This window comes from Heptranchias perlo, chromosome 8 (assembly GCF_035084215.1).
Source record: "Heptranchias perlo isolate sHepPer1 chromosome 8, sHepPer1.hap1, whole genome shotgun sequence".
NCBI classification, from domain to species: Eukaryota; Metazoa; Chordata; class Chondrichthyes; order Hexanchiformes; family Hexanchidae; genus Heptranchias; species Heptranchias perlo.
This window is the reverse complement of record NC_090332.1, coordinates 67,131,326-67,154,569: the sequence shown is the minus strand read 5'-3', so window position 1 is coordinate 67,154,569 and position 23,244 is coordinate 67,131,326. Positions and strand designations below refer to the sequence as shown.

General features: G+C 43.7%; 1 protein-coding gene across 1 annotated transcript in view; it reads right to left on the bottom strand.

Moving 5' to 3' along the window:
- kif25 (kinesin family member 25) overlaps positions 1–23,244 on the bottom strand; it is a 99,839-nt gene that overhangs the window by 51,540 nt on the left and 25,055 nt on the right. Inside the window, exons 4-5 of the mRNA XM_067989563.1 lie at positions 6,003–6,152; positions 2,369–2,545 (exon numbers count right to left, since the gene is read on the bottom strand). Coding sequence (XP_067845664.1) covers positions 2,369–2,545; positions 6,003–6,152 — 327 coding nt within the window. The remainder of the gene's footprint in view (positions 1–2,368; positions 2,546–6,002; positions 6,153–23,244) is intronic.

Genomic DNA, 23,244 nt, shown 5'->3' with positions numbered 1-23,244 from the left:
ATAATGTAGTCCCAGCACTGCAGCAATCTGGTTCTGCTGTACGTGTGCTAAAATGAGCCAACTTTTTACGATAATGCGAGGTCAACTCATTTAAATAGTCCAGTGGCACTCCCAGCACTTAGAGCATGATGCGCTAGGAATGCCATGGGGGTCAGGGAATTGAATGTTGGACACCGGCAGCTATGGAAAGGCTACTGGCTGCCTATACGGTACCGTCATTTTTTTGAACAGACCATATCAATTTGAGGCAAAGAGGTTCATTAACACACTGCAGATTGGAAATTGAATGTAATATTGGAATGGCCTCTCCTCACTGAGCACAGAGTGGGGTATTAGCTGAACAGGTCTTGCAGGTGCCACGTGGGAGGTTTCTGCTTTCAGGCAGAAGATCTGCTTGGCAGCTCAACCAGTCAATCCCAAATACAGAGCTGGGGAGAGCCAGGGGTGGTCAAGTGTTTTGGCTTCCTGTACACCTAAACAACAAGGCTCAGTCTGCATAAATCTGAATGTGGAAACAACCACTGCGGGAGAGATCACTTATTCTTAAGATTAGATCCAGTCAGTTCAGTGAATGCTGACTTGTAAAAGTTAAACTAGGCCTATATCAGGGACTAAGTTTGCATAATTTGTTATTTTTGATTTTACGAGAAGCTAGAGTATGATCGAATTCCAATGAAAATTGTTTTCCGTTCATTCATATATTACATGTAAAATAAACCAGCTTGTTGGTTTATTAGGGCCTTGTCTCACTAGAGTGCTGATCAATCTGCTTTCCGGAAGATAGGAGAAACACAATGACAAGCGCAAGATTGCAGCATCCAGTGCACTTGATGAGAGATCTTACTCTTACGAACCCCAGGTCACAATACCAAAGGAAATGCAGGTCCACTTATGGGAGAGCCTGGGGCCAAGAGAATATCTGGTGCAGGCTGAAAATTTGTAACAATCACCCTGCAGTAAAATCTCAAATTATTGAAGTAAACCTCCCCTAAAATGTCAGGTGCTCTGGCCACAATATAAGAAGCCTTCTAATTAGGGTTGCCAACTCTGGGTGGATGTGTTCCTGGAGATTTCATCACAGGACCTTCCGTCTCAAACCGCCCCACCCCACGCTCCCACCACTAGTCGCCTGACACATCTATCCACACGGAGCACCGCTTTCCCTCGCCAATTGGAAAGCGAACAGACTCTTCATTACCCGATTGGTTAATTCTTGACCGTCAGTCAAACAGACTTTTTTCACATCTCTAATATTTCTATAACAAACAAATAAAAGTGTTTGAACAAAATTTTAAAGAACACAATTCTTTTTTAATGTCCCTGTGATTTTTCTTCTGGGCTGTTTGCAGCAGTGTCCTGGAAATTAACCTTTAATTCCTGGAGATTCCAGAACAATCCTGGAGGGTTGGCAACCCTACCTCTAATCTGTAGTTTATTTAGGGCCTAATGAGCTTTATGCACATTTTGTATGCAGGCTCTCAGTAATCCATGAGTTGGCCAGCTGCCACGTCCAACACTGAGCCTCAGGCCTTCATGTCTGATTAAATGGAACGCCATCACCTGAAGCGTAACAGTGCTTTGAGTGCCACGGGCTTCTATAAATTACGTGGAGTATTATATTCTAGCTAACATCTGCTATGTTAATCCTGTTTCTGTTAATCTTCTCACACAAACTTGATTCATAATTTTCAGCTGAAGTCTTGGGACAGCCTGTTAGTGTGGTTTTTGCTAACAATCAGAGAAATCAGAAGTGAATGGTGAAACTCCTATAACATTCTAATGTATATCTTAAATGTAAAAAAAAGTACATTGTTCACCTATGGTCTGTATTCCCAGAATTCTTTGTGCATAAGGTCATGTTTCAGTTCATGGAAGCGAACATTTGTGTTGGGTATGAGGAAAAAGTATCTGGAGCAAACTTGGATCATAACAAGGATGTCTTGGTATACAGGCTGAAACTTTGCATGAGCATCCTTGATAACAAAGTTGTACATTAAAATATTTATGTAATTCAGAATGTCACACAAAAAAAATTATACCATATAAAGACTTGCTGTGGCTGGTGGATAAAATGTTGTAAACATGTGGGGGCAGTTATCTACACAAATATGTCAGCTTGGCTCAGTTGAGAGCGCTCTTGTCTCTAAGTCAGAATGTTTACAATTTAAATCCACTCGAAGACTTGAGCCCATAATCTCAGTTGCATTGCTGGACTGCTTCAGATAAAATGTTTCCTCTTTTGATATCACAGCAATTTTCATCCACTATATGGTACAAAGTGTTGTCCTGGTGTTCAGTTGTTCATTATCAAACATTTACACTAAAAATGTAAAAATAGATATCAATATTCAAAAATGAATTTACTTACTCGTAAGTTAACAAAGGAACATCGCTACCACCAGTAATGGTACTCACAACATCTCGTTTTACACCCAAAACAGTTCCCCCATTGCCTTTCGCCAGCAGGTCAATGATTTCATTATTGTACACTTCCACTATAGACACTTCGACAGAATGTGTTTCAAGTGGTTTATTTGACATCAGTCTGTAAAGATAACAAAAGCCTTTTATTTATTAAAATCTTAGCAGTATATCTTAAAGTTCCCAAAGAAAACATGCATTACATATACTGAATAATTCATTAATTACATATTATTCTCTATTCTTTTTGCAGAAAAATCTGTACAGCTTGGATCTGAAACCATTTGATGCACTCTCTATGCTGATCTCTGCTGCTGCTGCTCACATCAATAGAGCTGGGACCTGGAAATCTGCATGTTTTCAGCAGAAAGTGGAAATTAGAGGAATTGGAAATTGGCGTGTGCCCTGTTCTGTGATACACTGGGGTTTTCTATGGGATTGGGGATAGGTGATTCTTGCTTCTGCCCCCATGGAGTCTAGTAGTGGAAATGGAGGTGGGACTGGTGGGAAAACATCCTGCTCGCTCCATCTTCGGTGTCCCCAACTGTATGCCAACACACAATACTTCAAAATGACGTAGATGGGGGCCACAGCACTGTTTCAGGCCTGGGTCAGTGAAGAAAGAAATTTTTTGCAACCTGAAAGTAACTTTCCTAGAAAGGGGCTGAAATATAATCGGGACTGCAAGCTGTTGGTTCGGTCAGCAAGCAACTGGACAGCGCCATATCTTCCTGACAACCCCCTCCCCGCACCTAGAGAGCACACCAGTTATACCACTACTGGAACAAGCGCACGCCAACAATATGCTAATTGCCTGACTGGGAATTCTGACGAAGTCAGACATTTTAGTCTCTGACACTTTGTAAGTTCCACTCCTCCATTGTTGCGGTGGCAAAGGGGGATCTCGGGCTCATAATCTTTTTCCTTTTTTTAAGATTTTGGCTAGGGTATTTCGATTTTGCACTCGCCAGCTGTGATTTTTTATTCATTCATTTCTGGTAAGTTCAAAGCAAAAAATCTCAGTCTCTGAATCTTTAAACGGTACCCTGATTTGGCTGTTAAGATCCATTTTAAAACAAAATTACAAACAGATAAACAACTGTCAGTGGAAATTGGTGGATACAGAATTATTCAGTTGTAAAATTCCTCTGTCCTGGAGGTGGACAATTCGCACAATTTGGTTTGGGTGGGAATTTGGGGTGGGACCCAGTCGTGCTAGGTCATTAACTGGGTTTTTGATTGTGCAAAATTCTATCAGAAGTCAGAGTGAGCAATTCTTGATTCTGGCCCCCTTCTGTGTGGATGTCACAGAAAGAGGTGAGACTGGTGAGGTGGCAACATTCACCGGCATTCCCACTAGTCCCACCTTCCTTGCCTGCAACGCTATGTACGCCTGCATGTAACAGGTGCGTCAGGAACTGTACCTGGTGGAATTGGGGTCCACTGTTATTTTAAAGGATGTTTTTCCTATGGCAATCGATAACGGAGCAATAAATTTTCATTGAAATGGTGTCAGATTTTAAATTAAGACTTTTAAAAACTGTTTTTTCAGATATTCAGGCGGCACAGCCGGCTCATTTACACCGTGGCAAAGGACCCTGGAGAAGTGTAACCACGAGCAAAACTACGGCACCATGGAATAAGGGACTACCAAAGAGCAGGGGGGGTAGTGAAGTGCAGAAACACACTGGTAACAGGGATTCCATAATCAGGGGAATAGGCAGACGTTTTGGCAGTCACAATCAAGGGTCCTGAATGGTATGTTGCCTGCCAGGTGCCAGGGTAAGGAATAACACGGAGCAGGTACTAAAGATTTTACATAGGAACAAGAGTAGGCCATTCAGCCCCTCGAGCCTGTTCCGGCATTCAATTAAATCATGGTTGATCTGTATCTTAACTCCATCTACCCACCTTGGTTCCGTAACCCTTAATACCCTTGCCTATCAAAAATCTATCAATCTCAGTTTTGTCATTTTCAATTGACCTAGCCTCAACAGCTTTTTGGGGGAGAGAGTTCCAGATTTTCACAACTCTTTGTATGAAGAAGTGCTTCCTGGCATCACCCCTGAACAGCCTAGCTCTAATTTTCAGGTTATGCCCCCTTGTTCTGGACTCCCCCACCAGAGGAAATAGTTTCTCTCTATCTTACCACTTAATCTTCTATACTCAAGGAAATACAAGCCTAGTGTATGCAACCTGTCCTCATAACTTAACCCTTTTAGCCCTGGTATCATTCTGGTGAATCTGCGGTGTACTCTCTTCCAAGGCCAATATATCCTTCCTGAGGTGCGGTGCCCAGCACTGAACGCAGTACTCTAAATGGGGTCATAAGAACATAAGAAATAGGAGCAGGAGTAGGCCATACGGCCCCTCGAACCTGCTCCGCCATTCAATAAGATCATGGCTGATCTTGAACCTCAACTCCACTTTCCCGCCTGATCCCATATCCCTTGAATACAAAAATCTACCTATCTATCTCAGCCTTGAATATATTCAATGACTCAGCATCCACAGCCCTCTGGGGTAGAAAAATCCAAAGATTCACAACCCTCTCAGTGAAGAAATTCCTCCTCATCTCAGTCTTAAATGGCCGATCCCTTATCCTGAGACTATGCCCCCTGGTTCTAGACTCTCCAGCCAGGGGAAACAACCGTCTGGCCAGGAGAGCATTGGAATAGTCAAGTCTAGAGATAACAAAGGCATGGATGAGTGTTTCAGCAGCAGATGAGCTGAGGCGGGGCAGAGACGGGCGATGTTACGGAGGTGGAAGTAGGCGGTGATGGAACGGAAAAGGTGGTCGGAAGCTCATCTCAGGGTCAAATAGAACACCAAGGTTGCAAAAAGTCTGGTTCAGCCTCAGACAGTGGCCAGGAAGTGGGATGGAGTCGGCGGCTAGGGAACGGAGTTTGTGGCGGGGACCGAAGACAATGGCTTCGGTCTTCCCAATATTTAGTTGGAGGAAATTTTTGCTAATCTAGTACTGGATGTCAGATAAGCAGTGAGACACATCAGAGACAGTGGAGGGGTCAAGGGAGGTGGTGGTGAGGTAGAGCTGGGTGTCATCAGCATATGGAACCTGACGTCGTGATTTCGGATGCAATCAATTGTCTTAGTCAAAGAGTCCTTTTAAAATTTAACCCATCTTCTAGCCATGGCAATGCAGGACTCCAGGAATGCATCAGTGTTCCTTGCGGCCAGCATTGCTGAGACACAAATTACGGAAAATATGTTATCCTGCCATTTGTATATTATTATAATATGCCCACCCATGTTTGGGCTGAAATATTATCTGCCTGATGTCACTTCCAGAGGAAAATTCTGTAAATCGTGTCAGGTGGCAGGAATTCAGCGCCTGACCTTCCACCCCTAGTTGCCCAGGTTAGGCTAGGCTAAAGATAAATAAGATAAATAAATAAGCCTTTATAAAACACTAACTTGGGAAAAACTACCTAAGTAATTTAATTTCACTTCAAAAACCTGTTGCCCACCCCCAAAAAATGTTGCAGTTATATATCATTCATCAGTCTTACAGCATGAAATTGATGAATGAAAACTGAAAGGCTACATTAGCACTTCCATACCTGTATAATTCTCTTGCAGCTTTTGGGATAACTCCTTCATCTAACTGTGGCTCAGGAGACAGAGTGAAGTTGTCTTCAGAATGTGGCCCTAGCATAGTATAAGTCTTGCCACTGCCCGTCTGACCATATGCCATGATGCACACGTTGTACCTAGAATACAATAACAGATCATAAGGAGTTTAGAGATTTTTAAAAATCACTGTTACATTTGATCATAGAATCATAGAAAGGTTACAGCACGGAAGGAGGCCATTCAGCCCATCGAATACGCAATCCAGCTAGTCCCACTCCCCCACCCTATCCCCGTAGCCCTGCAAATCTTTTCCTTTCAAGTACTTATCCAGTTCCCTTTTGAAGGCTATGATTGAATCTGCCTCCACCACCCCCTCGGGCAGTGCACTCCATATCCTAACCCCTCGCTGTGTAAAAAAGTTTTTCCTCATGTCACCTTTGGTTCTTTTGTGAATCACCTTAAATCTATGTCCTCTGGTTCTTGACACTTCAGCCAATGGAAACAGTTTCTCTCTATCTACTCTGTCTAGACCCTTCACGATTTTGAATATCTCTATCAAATCTCCTCGCAACCGTCTCTGTTCCAAGGAGAACAACCCCTGCTTCTCCAGTCTATCCACGTAACTCAAGTCCCTCATCCCTGGAATCATTCTAGTAAATCTCTTCTGCAGTCCCTCTAAGGCCTTCACATCTTTCCAGAAGTGCGGTGCCCAGAACTGGACACAATACTCCAGTTGTGGTCGAACCAGTGATTTATAAAGGTTCATCATGACTTCCATACTTTTGTACTCTATGCCTTTATTTATAAAGCCCAAGATCCCGTATGCTTTTTTAACCGCTTTCTCAGCCTGCCCTGCCACCTTCAACGATTTGTGCACATATACCCCCCAGATCTCTCTGTTCCTGTACCCCTTTTAGATTTGTGCCCTCTAGTTTATATTGCCTCTCCTCATTCTTCCTACCGAAATGTATCACTTCGCATTTTTCTGTGTTAAATTTCATCTGCCACGTGTGCGCCCATGCCACCAGCTTGTCTATATCCTCTTGAAGTCTATCACTATCCCTCCTCACTGTTTACTACCCTTCCAAGTTTTGTGTCATCTGCAAATTTTGAAATTGTGCCCTGTACACCCAAGTCCAAGTCATTAATATATATCAAGAAAAGCAGTGGTCCCAGCACTGACCTCTGGGGAACACCACTGTACACCTCCCTCCAGTCAGAAAAACAAGCTTTCACCACTACTGTCTGTTTCCTGTCCCTTAGCCAATTCTGTATCCATGTTGCTACTTCCCCCTTGATGATAAGCCTACCATCTGGCACTTTATCAAATGACTTTTGAAAGTCCATATACATCAAATCAACTGCATTTGAATCAACTGCATCTACCCTCTCTGTTACCTCATCAAAAAACTATCAGGTTAGTTAGACATGATTTGCCTTTAGCAAATCCGTGCTGGCTTTCACTAATCAATCCACACTTGTCCAAGTGACTGTTAATTCTATCCCAGATTATCGTTTCTAAAAGTTTCCCCACCACTGAGGTTAAACTGATTGGCCTATAGTTGCTGGGTTTATCCGTACACCCTTTTTTGAACAAACGTGTAACATTTGCAATTCTCCAGTCCTCTGGCACCACCCCCGTATCTATGGATGTTTGGAAGATTATGGCCAGTACTTGTGCAATTTCCACCCTTACTTCCCTCAGCAACCTAGGATGCATCCCATCCGGACCGGGTGACTTATCTACTTTAAGTACAGCTAGACTTTCTAGTACCTCTTCTTTATCAATTTTTAGCCCATCCAGTATCTCAACTATATCTTCCTTTACTGAGATTCTGGCAGCATCTTCTTCATTGGTAAAGACAGATGCAATGTGCTCATTTAGTACCTCGGCCATCCCCTCTGCCTCCATGAGTAGATCTCCTTTGTGGTCCCTAATCGGCCCCACCCCTCCTCTTATTACCCATTTACTATTTGAATATTCCACCACCTGTCACAGCACAAAACTGTTAAATCGTACAAATGGTACAATTTGTAATCACTTTGCCTTAAAAAGTATCCTATGTCAACACATTCTCCTATCCTGCAAGACCTTTGACAGCTAACTTGAAAATTCCTGTTGGGAAGGGTTCAGTTGCTGTACAGAAAACAATGCCCTACTGCTTCAATTCCAATTCTCAAAACTATTAAACATTTTTCTTTTTTAATGTTGGGTAATCAAGAAAAAACTCATTTTAGCCACATGACTTTCTGTCTCCAAAACAACTAATGGAACATTTATGATTTCTGGAGTGGTGAGGTATTAAACTATCATCTATAACAATAAACGTAGCGGATAGATTCAATTGTTAAAATAAAATGGAATATGAAATTTATCTCAATCACATAAAACAGCTTAACATATTTATAATCATCCTTGAAATATTACAGCTGATTCTATAGGCGTGTGGCACAAGAAATCGTTGGCATGCAGTCCATGATTTTCCATTCTTTAATTTTAATTGGTGAAAATTCACCAGCGTGCACCCATAATTTTCCGTCGTGCTGCTCTAAAATGGGAGTACAGGATTGGTCCTATTAAGTCGTCCTAACCCATGGAACAAATTTTCTATTCAGTATGTCCCAACCGAGTATCCACTAGGCCCTGGTATAACCGTAGCATTTTCACTAATACATTCTATAAACAATATACCACAAACTGAATCAACAGGGCTTTGTAATCAGCTCACTGGAACTAAAGCCTACAGAAAATATAGAAGGTTCCAGGTAGTATACAAACTACCTGTCAACACTCGTCACGAGGCCTAAAAATAGAACGTTAATCACATTGAGACAGACCTTTTTTTTAAAAACTATGTTATTAACATTAATTACATTTTTACATGCAGCAATAGTGTTGTTCTTAAGTAACTTTCTAAGTATCGAAGAGCCTTTCAACTTTCAAATCATATACTCAAAACTCATTTCCTGTGAATACATATATATATATATGTATACAATTTTAATCCTTGGAATAATTTATAAGAACATAAGAACATAAGAAATTGGAGCAGGAGTAGGCCAATCGGCCCCTCGAGCCTGCTCCGCCATTCAATAAGATCATGGCTGATCTGATCCCAACCACAAATCTAAAGAACACAAGAAGTCGGAGCAGGACCCAGCCACACAGCCCCTGGGCCCTCTCCGCCACCCACAGGGCATTGACCGATCCGAACTCAGCTTCATGTCCAATTTCCTGCCCGCTCCCCATAACCCCTAATTCCCTTTACTTCTAGGAAACTGTCTATTTCTGTTTTAAATTTATCTAATGATGTAGCTTCCACAGCTTCCTGGGGCAGCAAATTCCACAGACCTACCACCCTCTGAGTGAAGAAGTTTCTCCTCATCTCAGTTTTGAAAGAGCAGCCCCTTATTCTAAGATTATGCCCCCTAGTTCTAGTTTCACCCATCTTTGGGAACATCCTTACTGCATCCACCCGATCAAGACCCTTCACAATCTTATATGTTTCAATAAGATCGCCTCTCATTCTTCTGAACTCCAATGAGTAGAGGCCCAATCTACTCAACCTCTCCTCATATGTCCGCCCCCTCATCCCCGGGATTAACCGAGTGAACCTTCTTTGTACTGCCTCGAGAGCAAGTATGTCTTTTCTTAAGTATGGAGACCAAAACTGTATGCAGTATTCCAGGTGCGGTCTCACCAATACCTTATATAACTGCAGCAATACCTCCTTGTTTTTATATTCTATCCCCCTAGCAATAAAAGCCAACATTCCGTTGGCTTTCTTGATCACCTGCTGCACCTGCATACCAACTTTTTGATTTTCTTGCACTAGGACCCCCAGATCCCTTTGTACTGCAGTACTTTCCAGTCTCTCGCCATTAAGAAAATAACTTGCTCTCTGATTTTTCCTGCCAAAGTGCATAACCTCACATTTTCCAATATTATATTGCATCTGCCAAATCTCCGCCCACTCACCCAGCCTGTCTATATCCCCTTGCAGGTTTTTTATGTCCTCCTCACTCTCTACTTTCCCTCCCATCTTTGTATCATCTGCAAATTTTGATATGTTGCACTCGGTCCCCTCCTCCAAATCGTTAATATAGATTGTAAAGAGTTGGGGACCCAGCACCGACCCCTGTGGAACACCACTGGTTACTGGTTGCCAGTCCGAAAATGAACCATTTATCCCAACTCTCTGCTTCCTGTTCGATAACCAATCCTCCACCCATGCCAGAATATTACCCCCAATCCCGTGATTTTTTATCTTAAGTAATAATCTTTTATGTGGCACCTTGTCGAATGCCTTTTGGAAGTCTAAATACACTATGTCCACTGGTTCCCCTTTATCCACCCTATACGTTATATCCTCGAAGAACTCAAGCAAACATTATCTTTAGATTTTAGTGCAGAAATACTACTTTATTCTTCAAAAGCAGGGTCAACATATCAAGAATGTGTTACAAGATTAATTCTGCACTTCTGCTTGTTACTATCTTTTCTGACTAAGCTTAATATTGTGTGAATATCAGGTTTTAAGCTGCTGTTGTCACCCTCTTTGAGAGTGGAATTTCAGTTAAAAATAGGAAAGAAATGAAAACAGCAAAACACTATTATCTTGACACAGAAACACTTTAATAAAGCTACACAAGTGGAAAAATATCTCACAAATAATGAAAAGGAAAAACTTGCATTTAAATAATGATTGTCATATCCTCAGCACATGCCAATATAAGAAATGGGTTAATGAGACTAACATGAAGTGTGCTAATGTAATATCATTATTAATGTGTCTTTATATGTTGGTAATGTGTTTTTAGCCTTTGTTTGTTCAGTAGGGAAGTATAATTCAATTCTAAAGTAGTGACCACTGAACTTCTGAACTGAGACTGACCCTATTGCACTGGCAAGTTTTAGTATGAAATAATTATTTGCTTAATGAGAGAAGTTAAATAGCCATTGCATACTGGTTCCTAAGTTTCAGGGAGTTGTAATCAATGATATGGATGCAAAGAAAAAAGTTGGTCCTGCAAAAGGAAAATATCTGGGTAAATACTATCTTTTTAATTAGGGTTTCTGTAGAATGGGGGAATCAAGCTGGTGCTGAATGGTACAGAATCAAAAACAGATCTATAATTAGTAGTTTCATTTGGCGGAATAGCAAATATATGTAACAAGAGAGAAATTTGTAAGATAATGATATAGAGTTACATTGATCTTGTTAGCTTAACGGATAAAGAGCTGGTTAGTAAGGAAATCAGCTTATTAACTGAAGTTATTGATAAGGCATAGGTCCAATTAGAGTCTCCTTATACGGAGATGTATTCATGAGAAAGTGCAAAGCAAAATGTTTATGCCTTCACCCATGTCGAGTATTGTAAAATTATCCATTAGTCATTACAGTGCAGTTTAAAGATGTAAAGGTATACACGTGAATAAGATATGACCAGGTCCGTGTAGCTTGCCATATATGGACATTTTGATAACGAACTTGTAGCTTAGAAAGATGTAAAAAGTGGCAGACTGTATTGAGCATTTGGATTCATAGGGTTTGATCGGCCGGAATACAGAACTCAGAATTGTAATGCGTTTGAGTCCCCAACTATCAGGTGTGGTTGTAAGTACTATCTTCTAAGTGTGTATGCCTAAAATTATTGCTTAATAACACAATGAATGCTTGACCTTAACGTTTAAGGATCTTTATTGATTTTGAGGAATAGAAAGATCATCTTATATATAAAAACCATCCTCTAACACCAAAGTGATTTATAGCTAATTAAGTTCTTTTGGAGGTGTAGTTACAGTTATGCAGGCATTTTGTGCACAACAAGGTCCCACAAACAGCAAATTTGATAAATGACTAGTTATTCTGGTTTGGTGATGTTGGGTGAAGGATGAATTTTGGCCAGGCCACTGGGAGAATTCTCCTCTATTCTTCAAGTGGTGCCACAGGAATAAGCAAGCAGAATCTTAGTTTAATGTCTCATTAAAAATAAAGCACCTCCAACAAGCAGAACTCCCTCAGTACTGTACTGAAGTGTTAGCCAACATATGTGCTCAAGACCTGGAGTGAGGCTTAAACTCACAAACTTCTAACTTGTTAGAGTTCTATTAGTGACCCAAATTATGTGGTAATAATGAAAAATACTTTGCCAACCTCCCTCAGACATACTACTCACACTTAATACCATATTCCTGAGTTTTTAGCACCTTCATACTGAACTGACTGCAGCCACAAAACGGCTGAGTTACCTGAGGTATTATAATTATTTATTATAATTAATCTCAGTAACCCTGGGTTAGGGAGCATGAAAATCAACTGCTCCAAATTGCAATCCAGCAATTCATGTTAAAAGTTGCATGCTTGGATGACAAGTAGTAGCTCAATAGTATTTGCCGCCTTTAGTTGAATAGATAGCCAAATATTCACTGGCTAGGCTCACACATGAGAATAGTCAATGCAGATGGGAGAAGAAAGTTGCAAAGGGACATGGAAACATTAAGTGCGTGGCCAAAACTATGGCAGATGGAGTTAAATTGGGCAAGTGTGAAGTCATCCACTTTGGACCTAAGAAAGATAAATCGGAATATTTTCTAAATAGTGAGAAACTAGAAACTGTAGAGGAGCAAAGAGATTTGGGAGTCCAAGTACACAAATCATTTAAAGCTGGTGGACAGGTACAAAAAGCAATCAAAAAGGCTAATGGAATGTTGGTCTTTATCTCTGGATTAAAAATGGGAGGAAGTTATGGTTCAGTGCAGCCTTGGTCAGACCCCATCTGGAGTACTGTGTTCAGTTTTGGGCACCGCACCTCAGGAAGGATATATTGGCCTTGGATGGGGTGCAACAGATTCACCAGCATGATACTGGGGCTTAGATGGTTAAATTATGAGGCCAGGTTACATAAATTTGACTTGTATTCCCTTGAATATAGAAGATTGAGGGGTGATCTGATTGAGGTGTTTTAAATGTTAAAAGGATTCGATAGGGTAGCTAGAGAAAAATTGGAGCTAGGCCATTTAGGAGGGGAATCAGGACACACTTTTTCACACAAAGGGTAGTAGAAATCTGGAATTTTCTCCCCCAAAGGCTGTGGATGCTGGGACAATTGGAGCTTTCAAGACTGAGATCGATAGATTTTTGTTAGGTAAGATCATCAAGGGATATGGAGCTAAGGTGGGTAAATGGAGATGAGGTACAGATCAGCCATGATCTGAATGAATGGTGCAACAGGCTGAAGGGGATGAATGGCCTACTGTTCCTATATCTGTTGGCATTTGCAGACTTACCCTCAAAATGAGTCAGAGCCACATTCCCAAACCAACTGAGCAATCAGGGTTACTCCTGGTGCCACACGCTTGGCCAGTTAAGGAGAAACATGTTAGAAACGTCAACTCTGGCTAGAGAGAGAGTGTAGAAGGAAAGCTTTTACATTCCTAAGACATTAGGTCAAGTTATGAGTCAGTGGGCAGCTATTTAGACATGGCAGGTTCCAATGTCCTTGCAGAGAGGGTAAATAGGGACAGAGGGGAAGGTGGGGTGAGAGGTTAACAAAATAGATCCACAAAAGGAAATGAATTGCATCAATAGCAGAAAGACAGACAGCTCTGTTATTGGCCGTCATGGCAACCACTGTCTTGCACTTTTACACTCCAGGATCCTTCCAAGTAGCTATTTGTGAAATCGCTCAACTTGCAATACACACTTGCATCATTCAGGTCATAGATGACATATTTGCATAACATAGAATGTACAGCACAGAAACAGGCCATTCGGCCCAAAGGTCCATGCTGGTATTTATGCTCCACACGAGCTTCTTCCCACCCTTCTTCATGTCACCCCATCAAAATATATATTCCTTTCTCCCTTATGTGTTTATCTAGCTTCCCCTTAAACTATGCTAGTCGCCTCAGCTTCTCCTTGTGGTAGCGAGTTCTACATTCTAACTACTTTCCGAGCAAAGAAGTTTCTCCTGAACTCCCTATTGGATTTATTAATGATTATCTTGTATTTATGGACCCTAGTTCTGGTCTCCCCCACAAGTAGAAACACCGTCTCTACGTCTACCCTATCAAACCATTTCATTATCTTAAAGGCCTCTATCATGTCACCCCTCAGCCATCTCTTTTCTAGAGGAAACAGCCCCAGCCTGTCCAATCTTTCCTGGTAGGTATAACCTCTCAGTTCTGGTATCATCCCAGTAAATCTTTTTTGCACCTTCTCCAGTGCCTCTATATCCTTTTTATAATGTGGAGAGCAGAACTGTTCACAATACCCCAAGTGTGGTCTAACCAAGCTTCGATACAAGTTTAACATAACTTCCCTGCTTTTCAATTCTACCCCTCTAGAAATGAGCCCCAGTGCTTTGTTTGCTTTTTTTATGCCTTTATTAACCTGCATTGCTACTTTTAGTGATTTGTGTATCTGTACCCCCAGATTCCGTTGCTCCTCTACCCCATTTAGATACTTATTTTTCAAGGAGTATGTGGCCTCCTTATTCTTTTTACCAATATGTACCACCTCACACTTATCTATACTGAAATTCATTTGCCAATTATACGCCCATTCTGCAAGATTATTAATGTCTTCCTGTATTTTGTTGCAGTCCTCCTCAGTATTAACTGTACCCCCCCAATTTGGTGTTGCCCACAAATTTTAAAATTGTACTTCCGATTCCCGAGTCCAAATCATTATGTAAATGGCGAACAATAGTGGTCCCAGCACTGACCTTTGTGGAACACCACTTCCCACCTTTTACCAGTCTGAATAACTACCTTTAACCCATACTCTCTGTTTTCTGTATAGTACCCAGCTTGCTATCCATTCTGCTACTTGTCCCCTGACTCCACATATTCTGACCGTAGTCAGTTTGAGAAGGATCAACATTTTGAAAAACCTGGAAGACCAGAGGAATACTGTGTGTATTTACAAGTCATTTATAAAGAGTTAGTTTAATTCTAATGCAATCTTTTATTATTTTATCTGCTCAAGGAATTAGATCTGACATTAAGGAATTAGATATCACATTCTACTGTAAATATATATAATTGTTTTATACCACTGTTAGATTACTTGCTTGTTTATTATTTGACTAATAAATTCACTTCATATCTTAATTTTAAACAAGGTCTCCTGTTTCAAAGACTGAAGTGGGAACTTATGGGTCATTGTCCAGTACCTAAAAGCAATGAGCAAATAAGGGTTGGCTATTTGTTTACCTAGGTGCTTTACGAAAAGCTTACCTAGATCGCAGGATAGATACTATGGAAGATTTGGGGAGCTGGGGCTCACCCATAAGAGTGATCTAAGATACAAGAGAAGAAATAATCTCAGTAAGAAAGTTTAAAAAGACCCCCAAACAACATAGATTTTGAAGGAAGGTTGGTTAATGTCCCAATTTAAAAGGACAGAGGAAAAAAGTTCTCTCATATTTTTATTTTGTATTTTCCAGCCAGTTTTAGTGTAAAAATGTGTTTATTTCTCAGCTAATGTATCAATTTAGCTCATTTGGTACCACTCTTGTTTCTGGGTCAGAAAGTTGTGGGGTCAACCACTCTAGGATATGAGCACATAATCTAGGCTGACACTTCAGTGCAGAACATTGTATTGTCAGAGGTTTCATCTTTCAGACTGAGGTCCTGTCTTGTTCAGGTGGATGTAAAAGATCCCGTGACAGTATTCGAAGAAGAGCAGAGAGCTCTTCTGGTATCTTGACCAACATTTATCCATCAAACACCATCAACAATAGAGATTAAGTGGCCAACTATTCACTTGCTGTTTGTGGGACTTTGCTTTGTAAAGATTGGTTGCTGTGTTTGCCTACATAATGACAGTGACTATATTTTAAAGGAAATTAATGGGTTATGAAGTGCATGGATATTCTGAGGATGTAAAAAGCACTATACAAGTACAAGTCCTTTCTTTCATGTTTGGTGCGTAATATTTTTTGAACTAATTGTTCCAGCTATTGTTCCATGCATCGCTTCTAAGTTTTCCAGATCAGACCATGGAGGGAATGTTATGAACGTACGAATTAAGAGCAGGAGTAGGCCATTCGGCCCCTTGAGCCTGTTCTGCCATTTGATAAGATCATGGCTGATCTGATTGCGGCCTCAACCCTAATTTCATGTCTACCTACTATAACCTTTGACTCCCTAGTTAATCAGGAATCTATCCAACTCAGCCTTAAAAATATTCAATGACCCTGCCTCCACCACTCTCTGGGGAAGGGAGTTCCACAGACTCATGACCCTCTGAGAGAAAAAATTTCTCCTCATCTCCGCCTTAAATGGGAGACCCCTTATTTTTAAACTGTGGCCCCTAGTTCTAGTCTCTCCCACAAGGGGAAACATCCTCTCAGCATTTACCCCTTCTAGTCCCTTCAGGATCTTATATGTTTCAATAAGATCACCTCTCATTCTTCTAAACGCCAGTGTATGCAGGCCCAACTTGTCCAACCTTTCCTCATAAAATAACCCCCTCATCCCAGGAATCAGTCGAGTGTATCTTCTCTGAACCGCCTCCAAAGCAATTATGTCCTTTCTGAAATAAGGAGACCAAAACTGCACACAGTATTCTAGATGTGGTCTCACCAATGCCCTGTACAACTGTAGCAAAACATCTCTACTTTTATTTTCCATTCCCCTTGCAATAAATGACAACATTCCATTTGCCTTCCTAATCACTTGCTGTATCTGCATACTAACTTTTTGTGATTCATGTACTAGGTCAGCCAGATCCCTCTGTACCTGAGTTCTGCAATCTCTCTCCATTTAAATAATATACTGCTTTTCTATTCCTCCTGCCAAAGTGGACAAGTTCACATTTTCCCACATAATACTCCATCTGCCAAATTTTTGTCCACTCACTTAACCTATCTGTATCCCTTTGCAGACTTCTTGGGCCCGATTTTAGCACCCACTATCGGGTGCGTTCTCGGCGGGGGGCCCCCGAAAATCGCGAAATCCCGGAGCGGGACCGGATCGCGCCTTGATCCCGCCCACTTCCGGGTTCCGCGCTGACGTGCGGGGGCGCAATTAAAGCCAGCGGGATGCCACTTGAGTGTATTTACTTTGCTTGTTCAGATCATTAACTGACCTGATTAAGGGACTGTGTGTGATTTTGGATAAACATGGGACTGTTTCACACACTGGGGGAAACAGTCCCAGTTGAAATGGACGTGTTGCAGCCGTCAGCCTGTGGCAGCTGCAAAGGTCCATTTGACAGGTGGGGGGTGGGGGGGTGGGGGGGGGGGGGGGGGGAGACCCTCAGCCATTGCAGGAGGCCGCTCTGTCACTTGGGACAAAGTTTGGCCTCCACCACCCTCCTCCTGACGGTCGAAGTCACCAACCTGCACACTTACCCTGGGGTCCGGAGACATGTACCTACCTTGCGCACGCCCTCAGATGTACATCTTGCGGGTGGGGGCCACCGTAGCTGCAGTCATGACCTCCTCGGAGGGCGAACAGCATCACCAGCCTCACCAGCCTCACCATCCACGCTGTCCACCTCTGACACGTGGAGCTCCACAACAGAGTGCTGTGACACATCCACCTGTACAGCAGGAGGAAGGGCTACCGCAGAAAGAGATGCGTCGCAGAGGGCACTACCCTCGCCACACGTTCCACAGACCGAGGCTCAGCCTCCTGGACCTCTCTGAGCAGCAGTGCACACGGAGGCTCAGAGTCAGTCGACATGTAGCCGTGGACATCTGCAGCCTCTTTCATGCCGAGCTGCTCCTGGCTGGCCCGTGCACCATCTTCCTACCTGTCGCTGTCAAAGTCACCACTGCCCTCCCGAACTTCTGCTCCACAGCCTTCCAGGCTGCAACCGGGGACATCCTCGATGTCTCTCAGTCGTCTGCACAGAAGAGCCCTGCAAATACGCCTACACCCACTCTGCAGTAACACACTGGGTGGCATCAGTGGTGGGTCCTCATAGGGATACCCAGGAGTGGGCATTATTGCACAAACCGGACAGGATTTGGGAAGACATGGCAGTAGTGGTGCCAATATAATGTGTGATGTGAGTTGTTCTTTAATTCAATAGAAGTAAGAACCATGACGAACCCTCAAACACCCTTGTGCATCCCCTTCATGCTCACGACACGTTTGCCTTACGCTGCCTACTGCACATACGTGATGCATGCCCTGTGGCTGCAGCACAGGTGGTGGCAGGTTGAGTGAGGCTGGCCGTGAGAGAGATGCACGAGAGGGTGAGTATGGGATAGAGCCATGAGATTGTATGAGGATTGGGTTGCGTGGTAGTGGCGGGGTGAGTACTCGCGAGGTGAGTAGGTGCAGGTAAGATGAGGATGAGGTTTGAGTGGGTATGAGTGGTCATGTGACAGAGTACTGTTGGCAGTGCCGAAGGAGATGTGGGGTGGGGGCAGTGTTGTGGCAGACGGAGTGTAGGGGAAAGACTACGTGTTCTCGCTGTGGCTGACCTACTGAGGTCATTGGAGCGCCTCCTGCACTGTATGCAGGTGGGCGATACGTTGGTGGCGCAGGTGACCCCCTCTGCCACCTCGAGCCAGGCCTTCTTGGTGGCAGAGGCAGGCCACTTCCTCCCGCCCGCCGGGGGGGAAGATCTCTGTCCTCCCCCTCCTCCTCACCCCATCTAATGATACCTGGGGTGAGGCATCATTAAACTGGGAGCAGCCTTCCCCCTGGGCTGCTCCATGCTGTAATTTTTTCTGTTTGTTGCAGCATCTGTCAGTGGAGGACTGCCCCTTTAAATAGAGCGCCTCCAGCTGACAGATCTTACTGCGCATGCGCAGCCCGCCCGACGCGCAGATCAGCATCGGGGAACCCGGAGGAGCAGGTAAGTGGATCCAATTAGTGTGTTGCCTGCTACGATCGCGCGGGCAACCCACTAATTTCAACGGGCGCATTTTCAACGTGCCCGCTGGCCTACCCGGCGAGAACCCGCACCCCTGGTAAAATCGGGCCCCTTATGTCCTCTTCACAACTTACTTTCCTACCTACCTTTGTGTCATCAGCAAATTTAACAACCATACATTCGGTCCCTTCATCCAAGTCATTGATACAGATTGTAAATAGTTGAGGCCCAAGTACTGTTCCCTGAGGCACTCCACTCATTACATCTTGCCAACCTAAAAATGACCCATTTGTGCCTACTCTCAGTTTCCTGTTAGCTAACCAATCCTTTATCCATGCTAATATGTTACCCCCTACACCATGAGCTCTTATTTTGTGTAGGTACCTTTGATGTGGCACCTTGTCAAAAGCCTTCTGGAAATCCAAGTACTCCACATTCACAGGATCCCCTTTATCCACGTTGCTTGTTACTTCCTCAAAGAACTCTAATAAATTAGTCAAACAAGATTTCCCTTTCACAAAGCTGTGTAGACCCTGCCTGATTGCATTGAGATTTTCTAAGTGCCCTGCTATAACCTTCTTAATAATAGATTCTAGCATTTTCCCTACGACAGATGTTAAGCTAACTGGCCTGTAGTTTCCTGCTTTCTGTCTCCCTCCTTTCTTGAATAGAGGAGTTATATTTGCTATTTTCCAATCTGATGGGACCCTTCCAGAATCTAGGGAATTTTGGAAAATTAATACCAATGCATCTACTATTTCTGCAGCCACTTCTTTTAAGACCCTAGGATGAAGTCCGTCAGAACCTGGGGACTTATCAGCTTTTAGTTCTAATATTTTTTTCAAAACCCTTTCCCTGGTGATTGTAAATGTTATAAGTTCCTCTCTCCCTGTCACCTCTTGATTCACAATTATTTCTGGCATGTTATTTGTATCCTCTACAGTGAAGACGGATGCAAAATATCTGTTCAATTTATCCGCCATTTCCTTGTTCTCCATTATTAATTCCCCAGTCTCACTCTCTAGAGGACCAACGCTCACTTTACTTATTCTTTTCCTTTTTAAATACCTGCAGAAACTCTTACAATCTGTTTTTATATTTCTAGCTAGCTTTCTCTCGTACTCTAATTTCTCCCTCTTTATTATTCTTTTAGTCATTCTTTGCTGTTTTTTATATTCTGTCCAGTCTTCTGACCTGCCACTAATCTTCGCGGAATTGTATGCTTTTTCTTTCAATTTGATACTATCTTTAACTTCCTTAGCCACGGATGGTACGTCCTCCCCCTAGAGTCTTTCTTTCTCACTGGAATGTGTCTTTGCTGAGTGTTATGAAATATTTCATTAAATGTCTGCCACTGCATCTCTACTGACATATCACTTAACCTAAGTTCCCAGTTCACTTCATGCCCTCATAATTGCCTTTATTTAAGTTTAAAACACTAGTCTTAGACTTACTCTTCTCTCTCTCAAACTGAATGTGAAATTCAATCATATTGTGATCACTGCTACCTAGAGGCTCCTTTACACATTACCAGATCTAAAATAGCCAGCTCTCTGGTTGGCTCTAGAATGTGCTGCTCTCAGAAACTGTCTCGAAAGCACTCTATGAACTCATCTTCCAGGCTACCTTTGCCAATCAGATTCTTCCAAACTATATGTAGATTAAAATCACCCATGATTATCGCTGTTCCTCTCTCACAAGCCCCATTATTTCTTCCTGTATACCCTGTCCTACAGGATGGTTACTGTTAGGGGCCGAGAAACTACTCCCACAAGTGACTTCTTGCCTTCACTATTTCTTATCTCTACCCAAATTGATTCTACATCTTAGTCTTTAGAATTAAGGTCATTTCTCTCTATTATACTCATGTCATTCTTAATTAACAGAGCTACCCCTCCACATTTTCCTAGCTTCCTGACCTTCCGAAATGTTAAGTACCCTAGAATATTCAGGTTCCAGCCTTTGTCATCTTGCAGCCATGGGTGTCATTTTAACACCCGCTATTGGGTGCGTTCCTGGAAGGGGGGCTCCGAAAATCGGAGAATCCCGGAGCGGGACCGGAGCCCGCACCGAACCCGCGCACTTCCGGGTTCCCCGCTGACGCGCCGGCGTGCGCGCGCAGCCGCCGCTGGTGGGAATCCCGCAGGCAATTAAAGCCAGCGGGATGCCATTTGAAAGGATTTATTTAGGTATTTCAGGTCATTAACTGACCTGATTAAGGGATTATGTGAGGAGGGGTGGGATTTTACAGCAACCTGGGACTGTTTCCCACACTGGGGGAAACACTCCCAGTTCAAATGGACGTGTTGCAGCCATCAGCCTGTGGCAGCTGCAAAGGTCCATTTGACAGGTGGTGGGGGGGGGCGGGGGGGGAGACCCTCACTCATTGCAGGAGCCCACTCTGTCACTTGGGACAAAGTTTGGCCTCCACCACCCTCCTCCTGACAATCAAAGACACCAACTTGCACACTTACCCCGGTGTCCAGACACATGTACCTACCTTGCGGACCCCCTCAGATGTACATCTTCCGGATGGGGGCCGCCGTAGCTGCAGTCATGACCTCCTCGGAGGGCGAACAGCATCACCAGCCTAGCCATCCACGCCGTCCACCTCTGACACGTGGAGCTCCACAACAGAGTGCTGTGACACATCCACCTGCACAGCAGGAGGGAGAGCTACCGCAGAGAGAGATGCATCGCAGAGGGCACTACCCTCGCCACAGGGTCCACAGACCGAGGCTCAGCTTCCTGGACCTCTCTGAGCAGCAGTGCACACGGAGGCTCAGAGTCACTCGACATGTAGTCGTGGACATCTGCAGCCTCCTTCGTGCAAAGCTGCTCCCGGCAGGCCCGAGTACCATCTTCTTACCTGTCGCTGTCAAAGTCGCCACTGCCCTCAACAACCTCTCCTCCGCATCCTTCCAGGGTGCAACCGGGGACATCGCTGACGTCTCTCAGCCGTCTGCACAAAAGAGCCCTGCAAATACATCTACACCCAATCTGCAGTGACACAATGAGTGGCATCAGTTGTGGGTCTTCATAGTGATCCTCAGGAAAGGGCATTATTGCACAGACCAGACAAGATTCGCGAAGACATGCCAGTAGTGGTGCCAATATAATATGTGATGTGAGTTGGTCAGAAATTCAATATAAGTAACAACCATGACAAACCCTCAAACACCCTTGTGCATCCCCTTCATGCTCACGACACGTTTGCCTTACGCTACCTACTGCACATATGTGATGCATGCCCTGTGGCTGCAGCACAGGTGGTGGCAGGTTGAGTGAGGCTGACCGTGAAAGAGATGCATGAGAGGGTGAGTACGAGATAGAGCCATGAGATTGTATGAGGATTGGATTGAGTGGTAGTGGCGGGATGAGTACTGGCGAGGTGAGTAGGTGGAGGTACGATGAGGATGAGGTTTGAGTGGGTATGAGGGGTGAAGTGATAGAGTAGTGTTGGCAGTGCAGAAGGAGATGTGGGTTGGGGGCGGTGATGTGGCAGACGGAGTATAGGGGACAGAGTAAGTGTACTCACTTTGGCTGACCTACTGAGATCATTGGAGCGCCTCCTGCACTGTATGCAGGTGGGCGATATGTTGGTGGTGCTGGTGACCTCCTCTGCCACCTCGAGCCAGGCCTTCCTGGTGGCAGAGACAGGCCGCTTCCTCCCGCCCACTGGGAGGAAGATCTCTGTCCTCCCCTCCTCCTCACCCCATCTAATGATACCTGGAGTGAGGCATCATTAAACTGGGAGCAGCCTTCCCCCTGGGCTGCTCCATGCTGTAATTTTTTCTGTTTGTTGCAGCATCTGTCAGTGGAGGACTGCCCCTTTAAATAGAGCTCCTCCAGCTGACAGATCTTACTGCGCATGCGCAGTCCGCCCGATGCGCAGATCAGCAGTGGGGAACCCGGAGGAGCAGGTAAGTGGATCCAATTAGTGGATTGTCTGCTACAATCGCGTGGGGAGCTGACTAATTTCACCAGGCGTGTTACCCACGCGCCCGATAGCCCCCCTGCCAAGAACCCGCAGCCCTGCTAACATCGGGCCCCATGTCTCTGTAATGGCTATCAGATCGAAAATATTTATTTCTATTTGAGCTGTCAATTCATCCATTTTGTTATGAATGCTACGTGCATTCAGATACAAAGCCTTTAGTGTTGTCTTCTTACTATTTTTGCAATCTCTTGCCTTATCTGCTGGCGCACGCTTAAGTTTGCATGCTCTGCCCCTTCCTGCCACTCTCTGATTATCATTTCCTTTATTGCTACCTTGCTCTCTTGCCTTGTCGTCTTTCTTTAATTTATCACATCTTCCCTTACTTGATCCCTCGCCCCCACTATTTAAAGCCTTCTCTACCGCCCTAGTTATACGATTCGCCGTTTA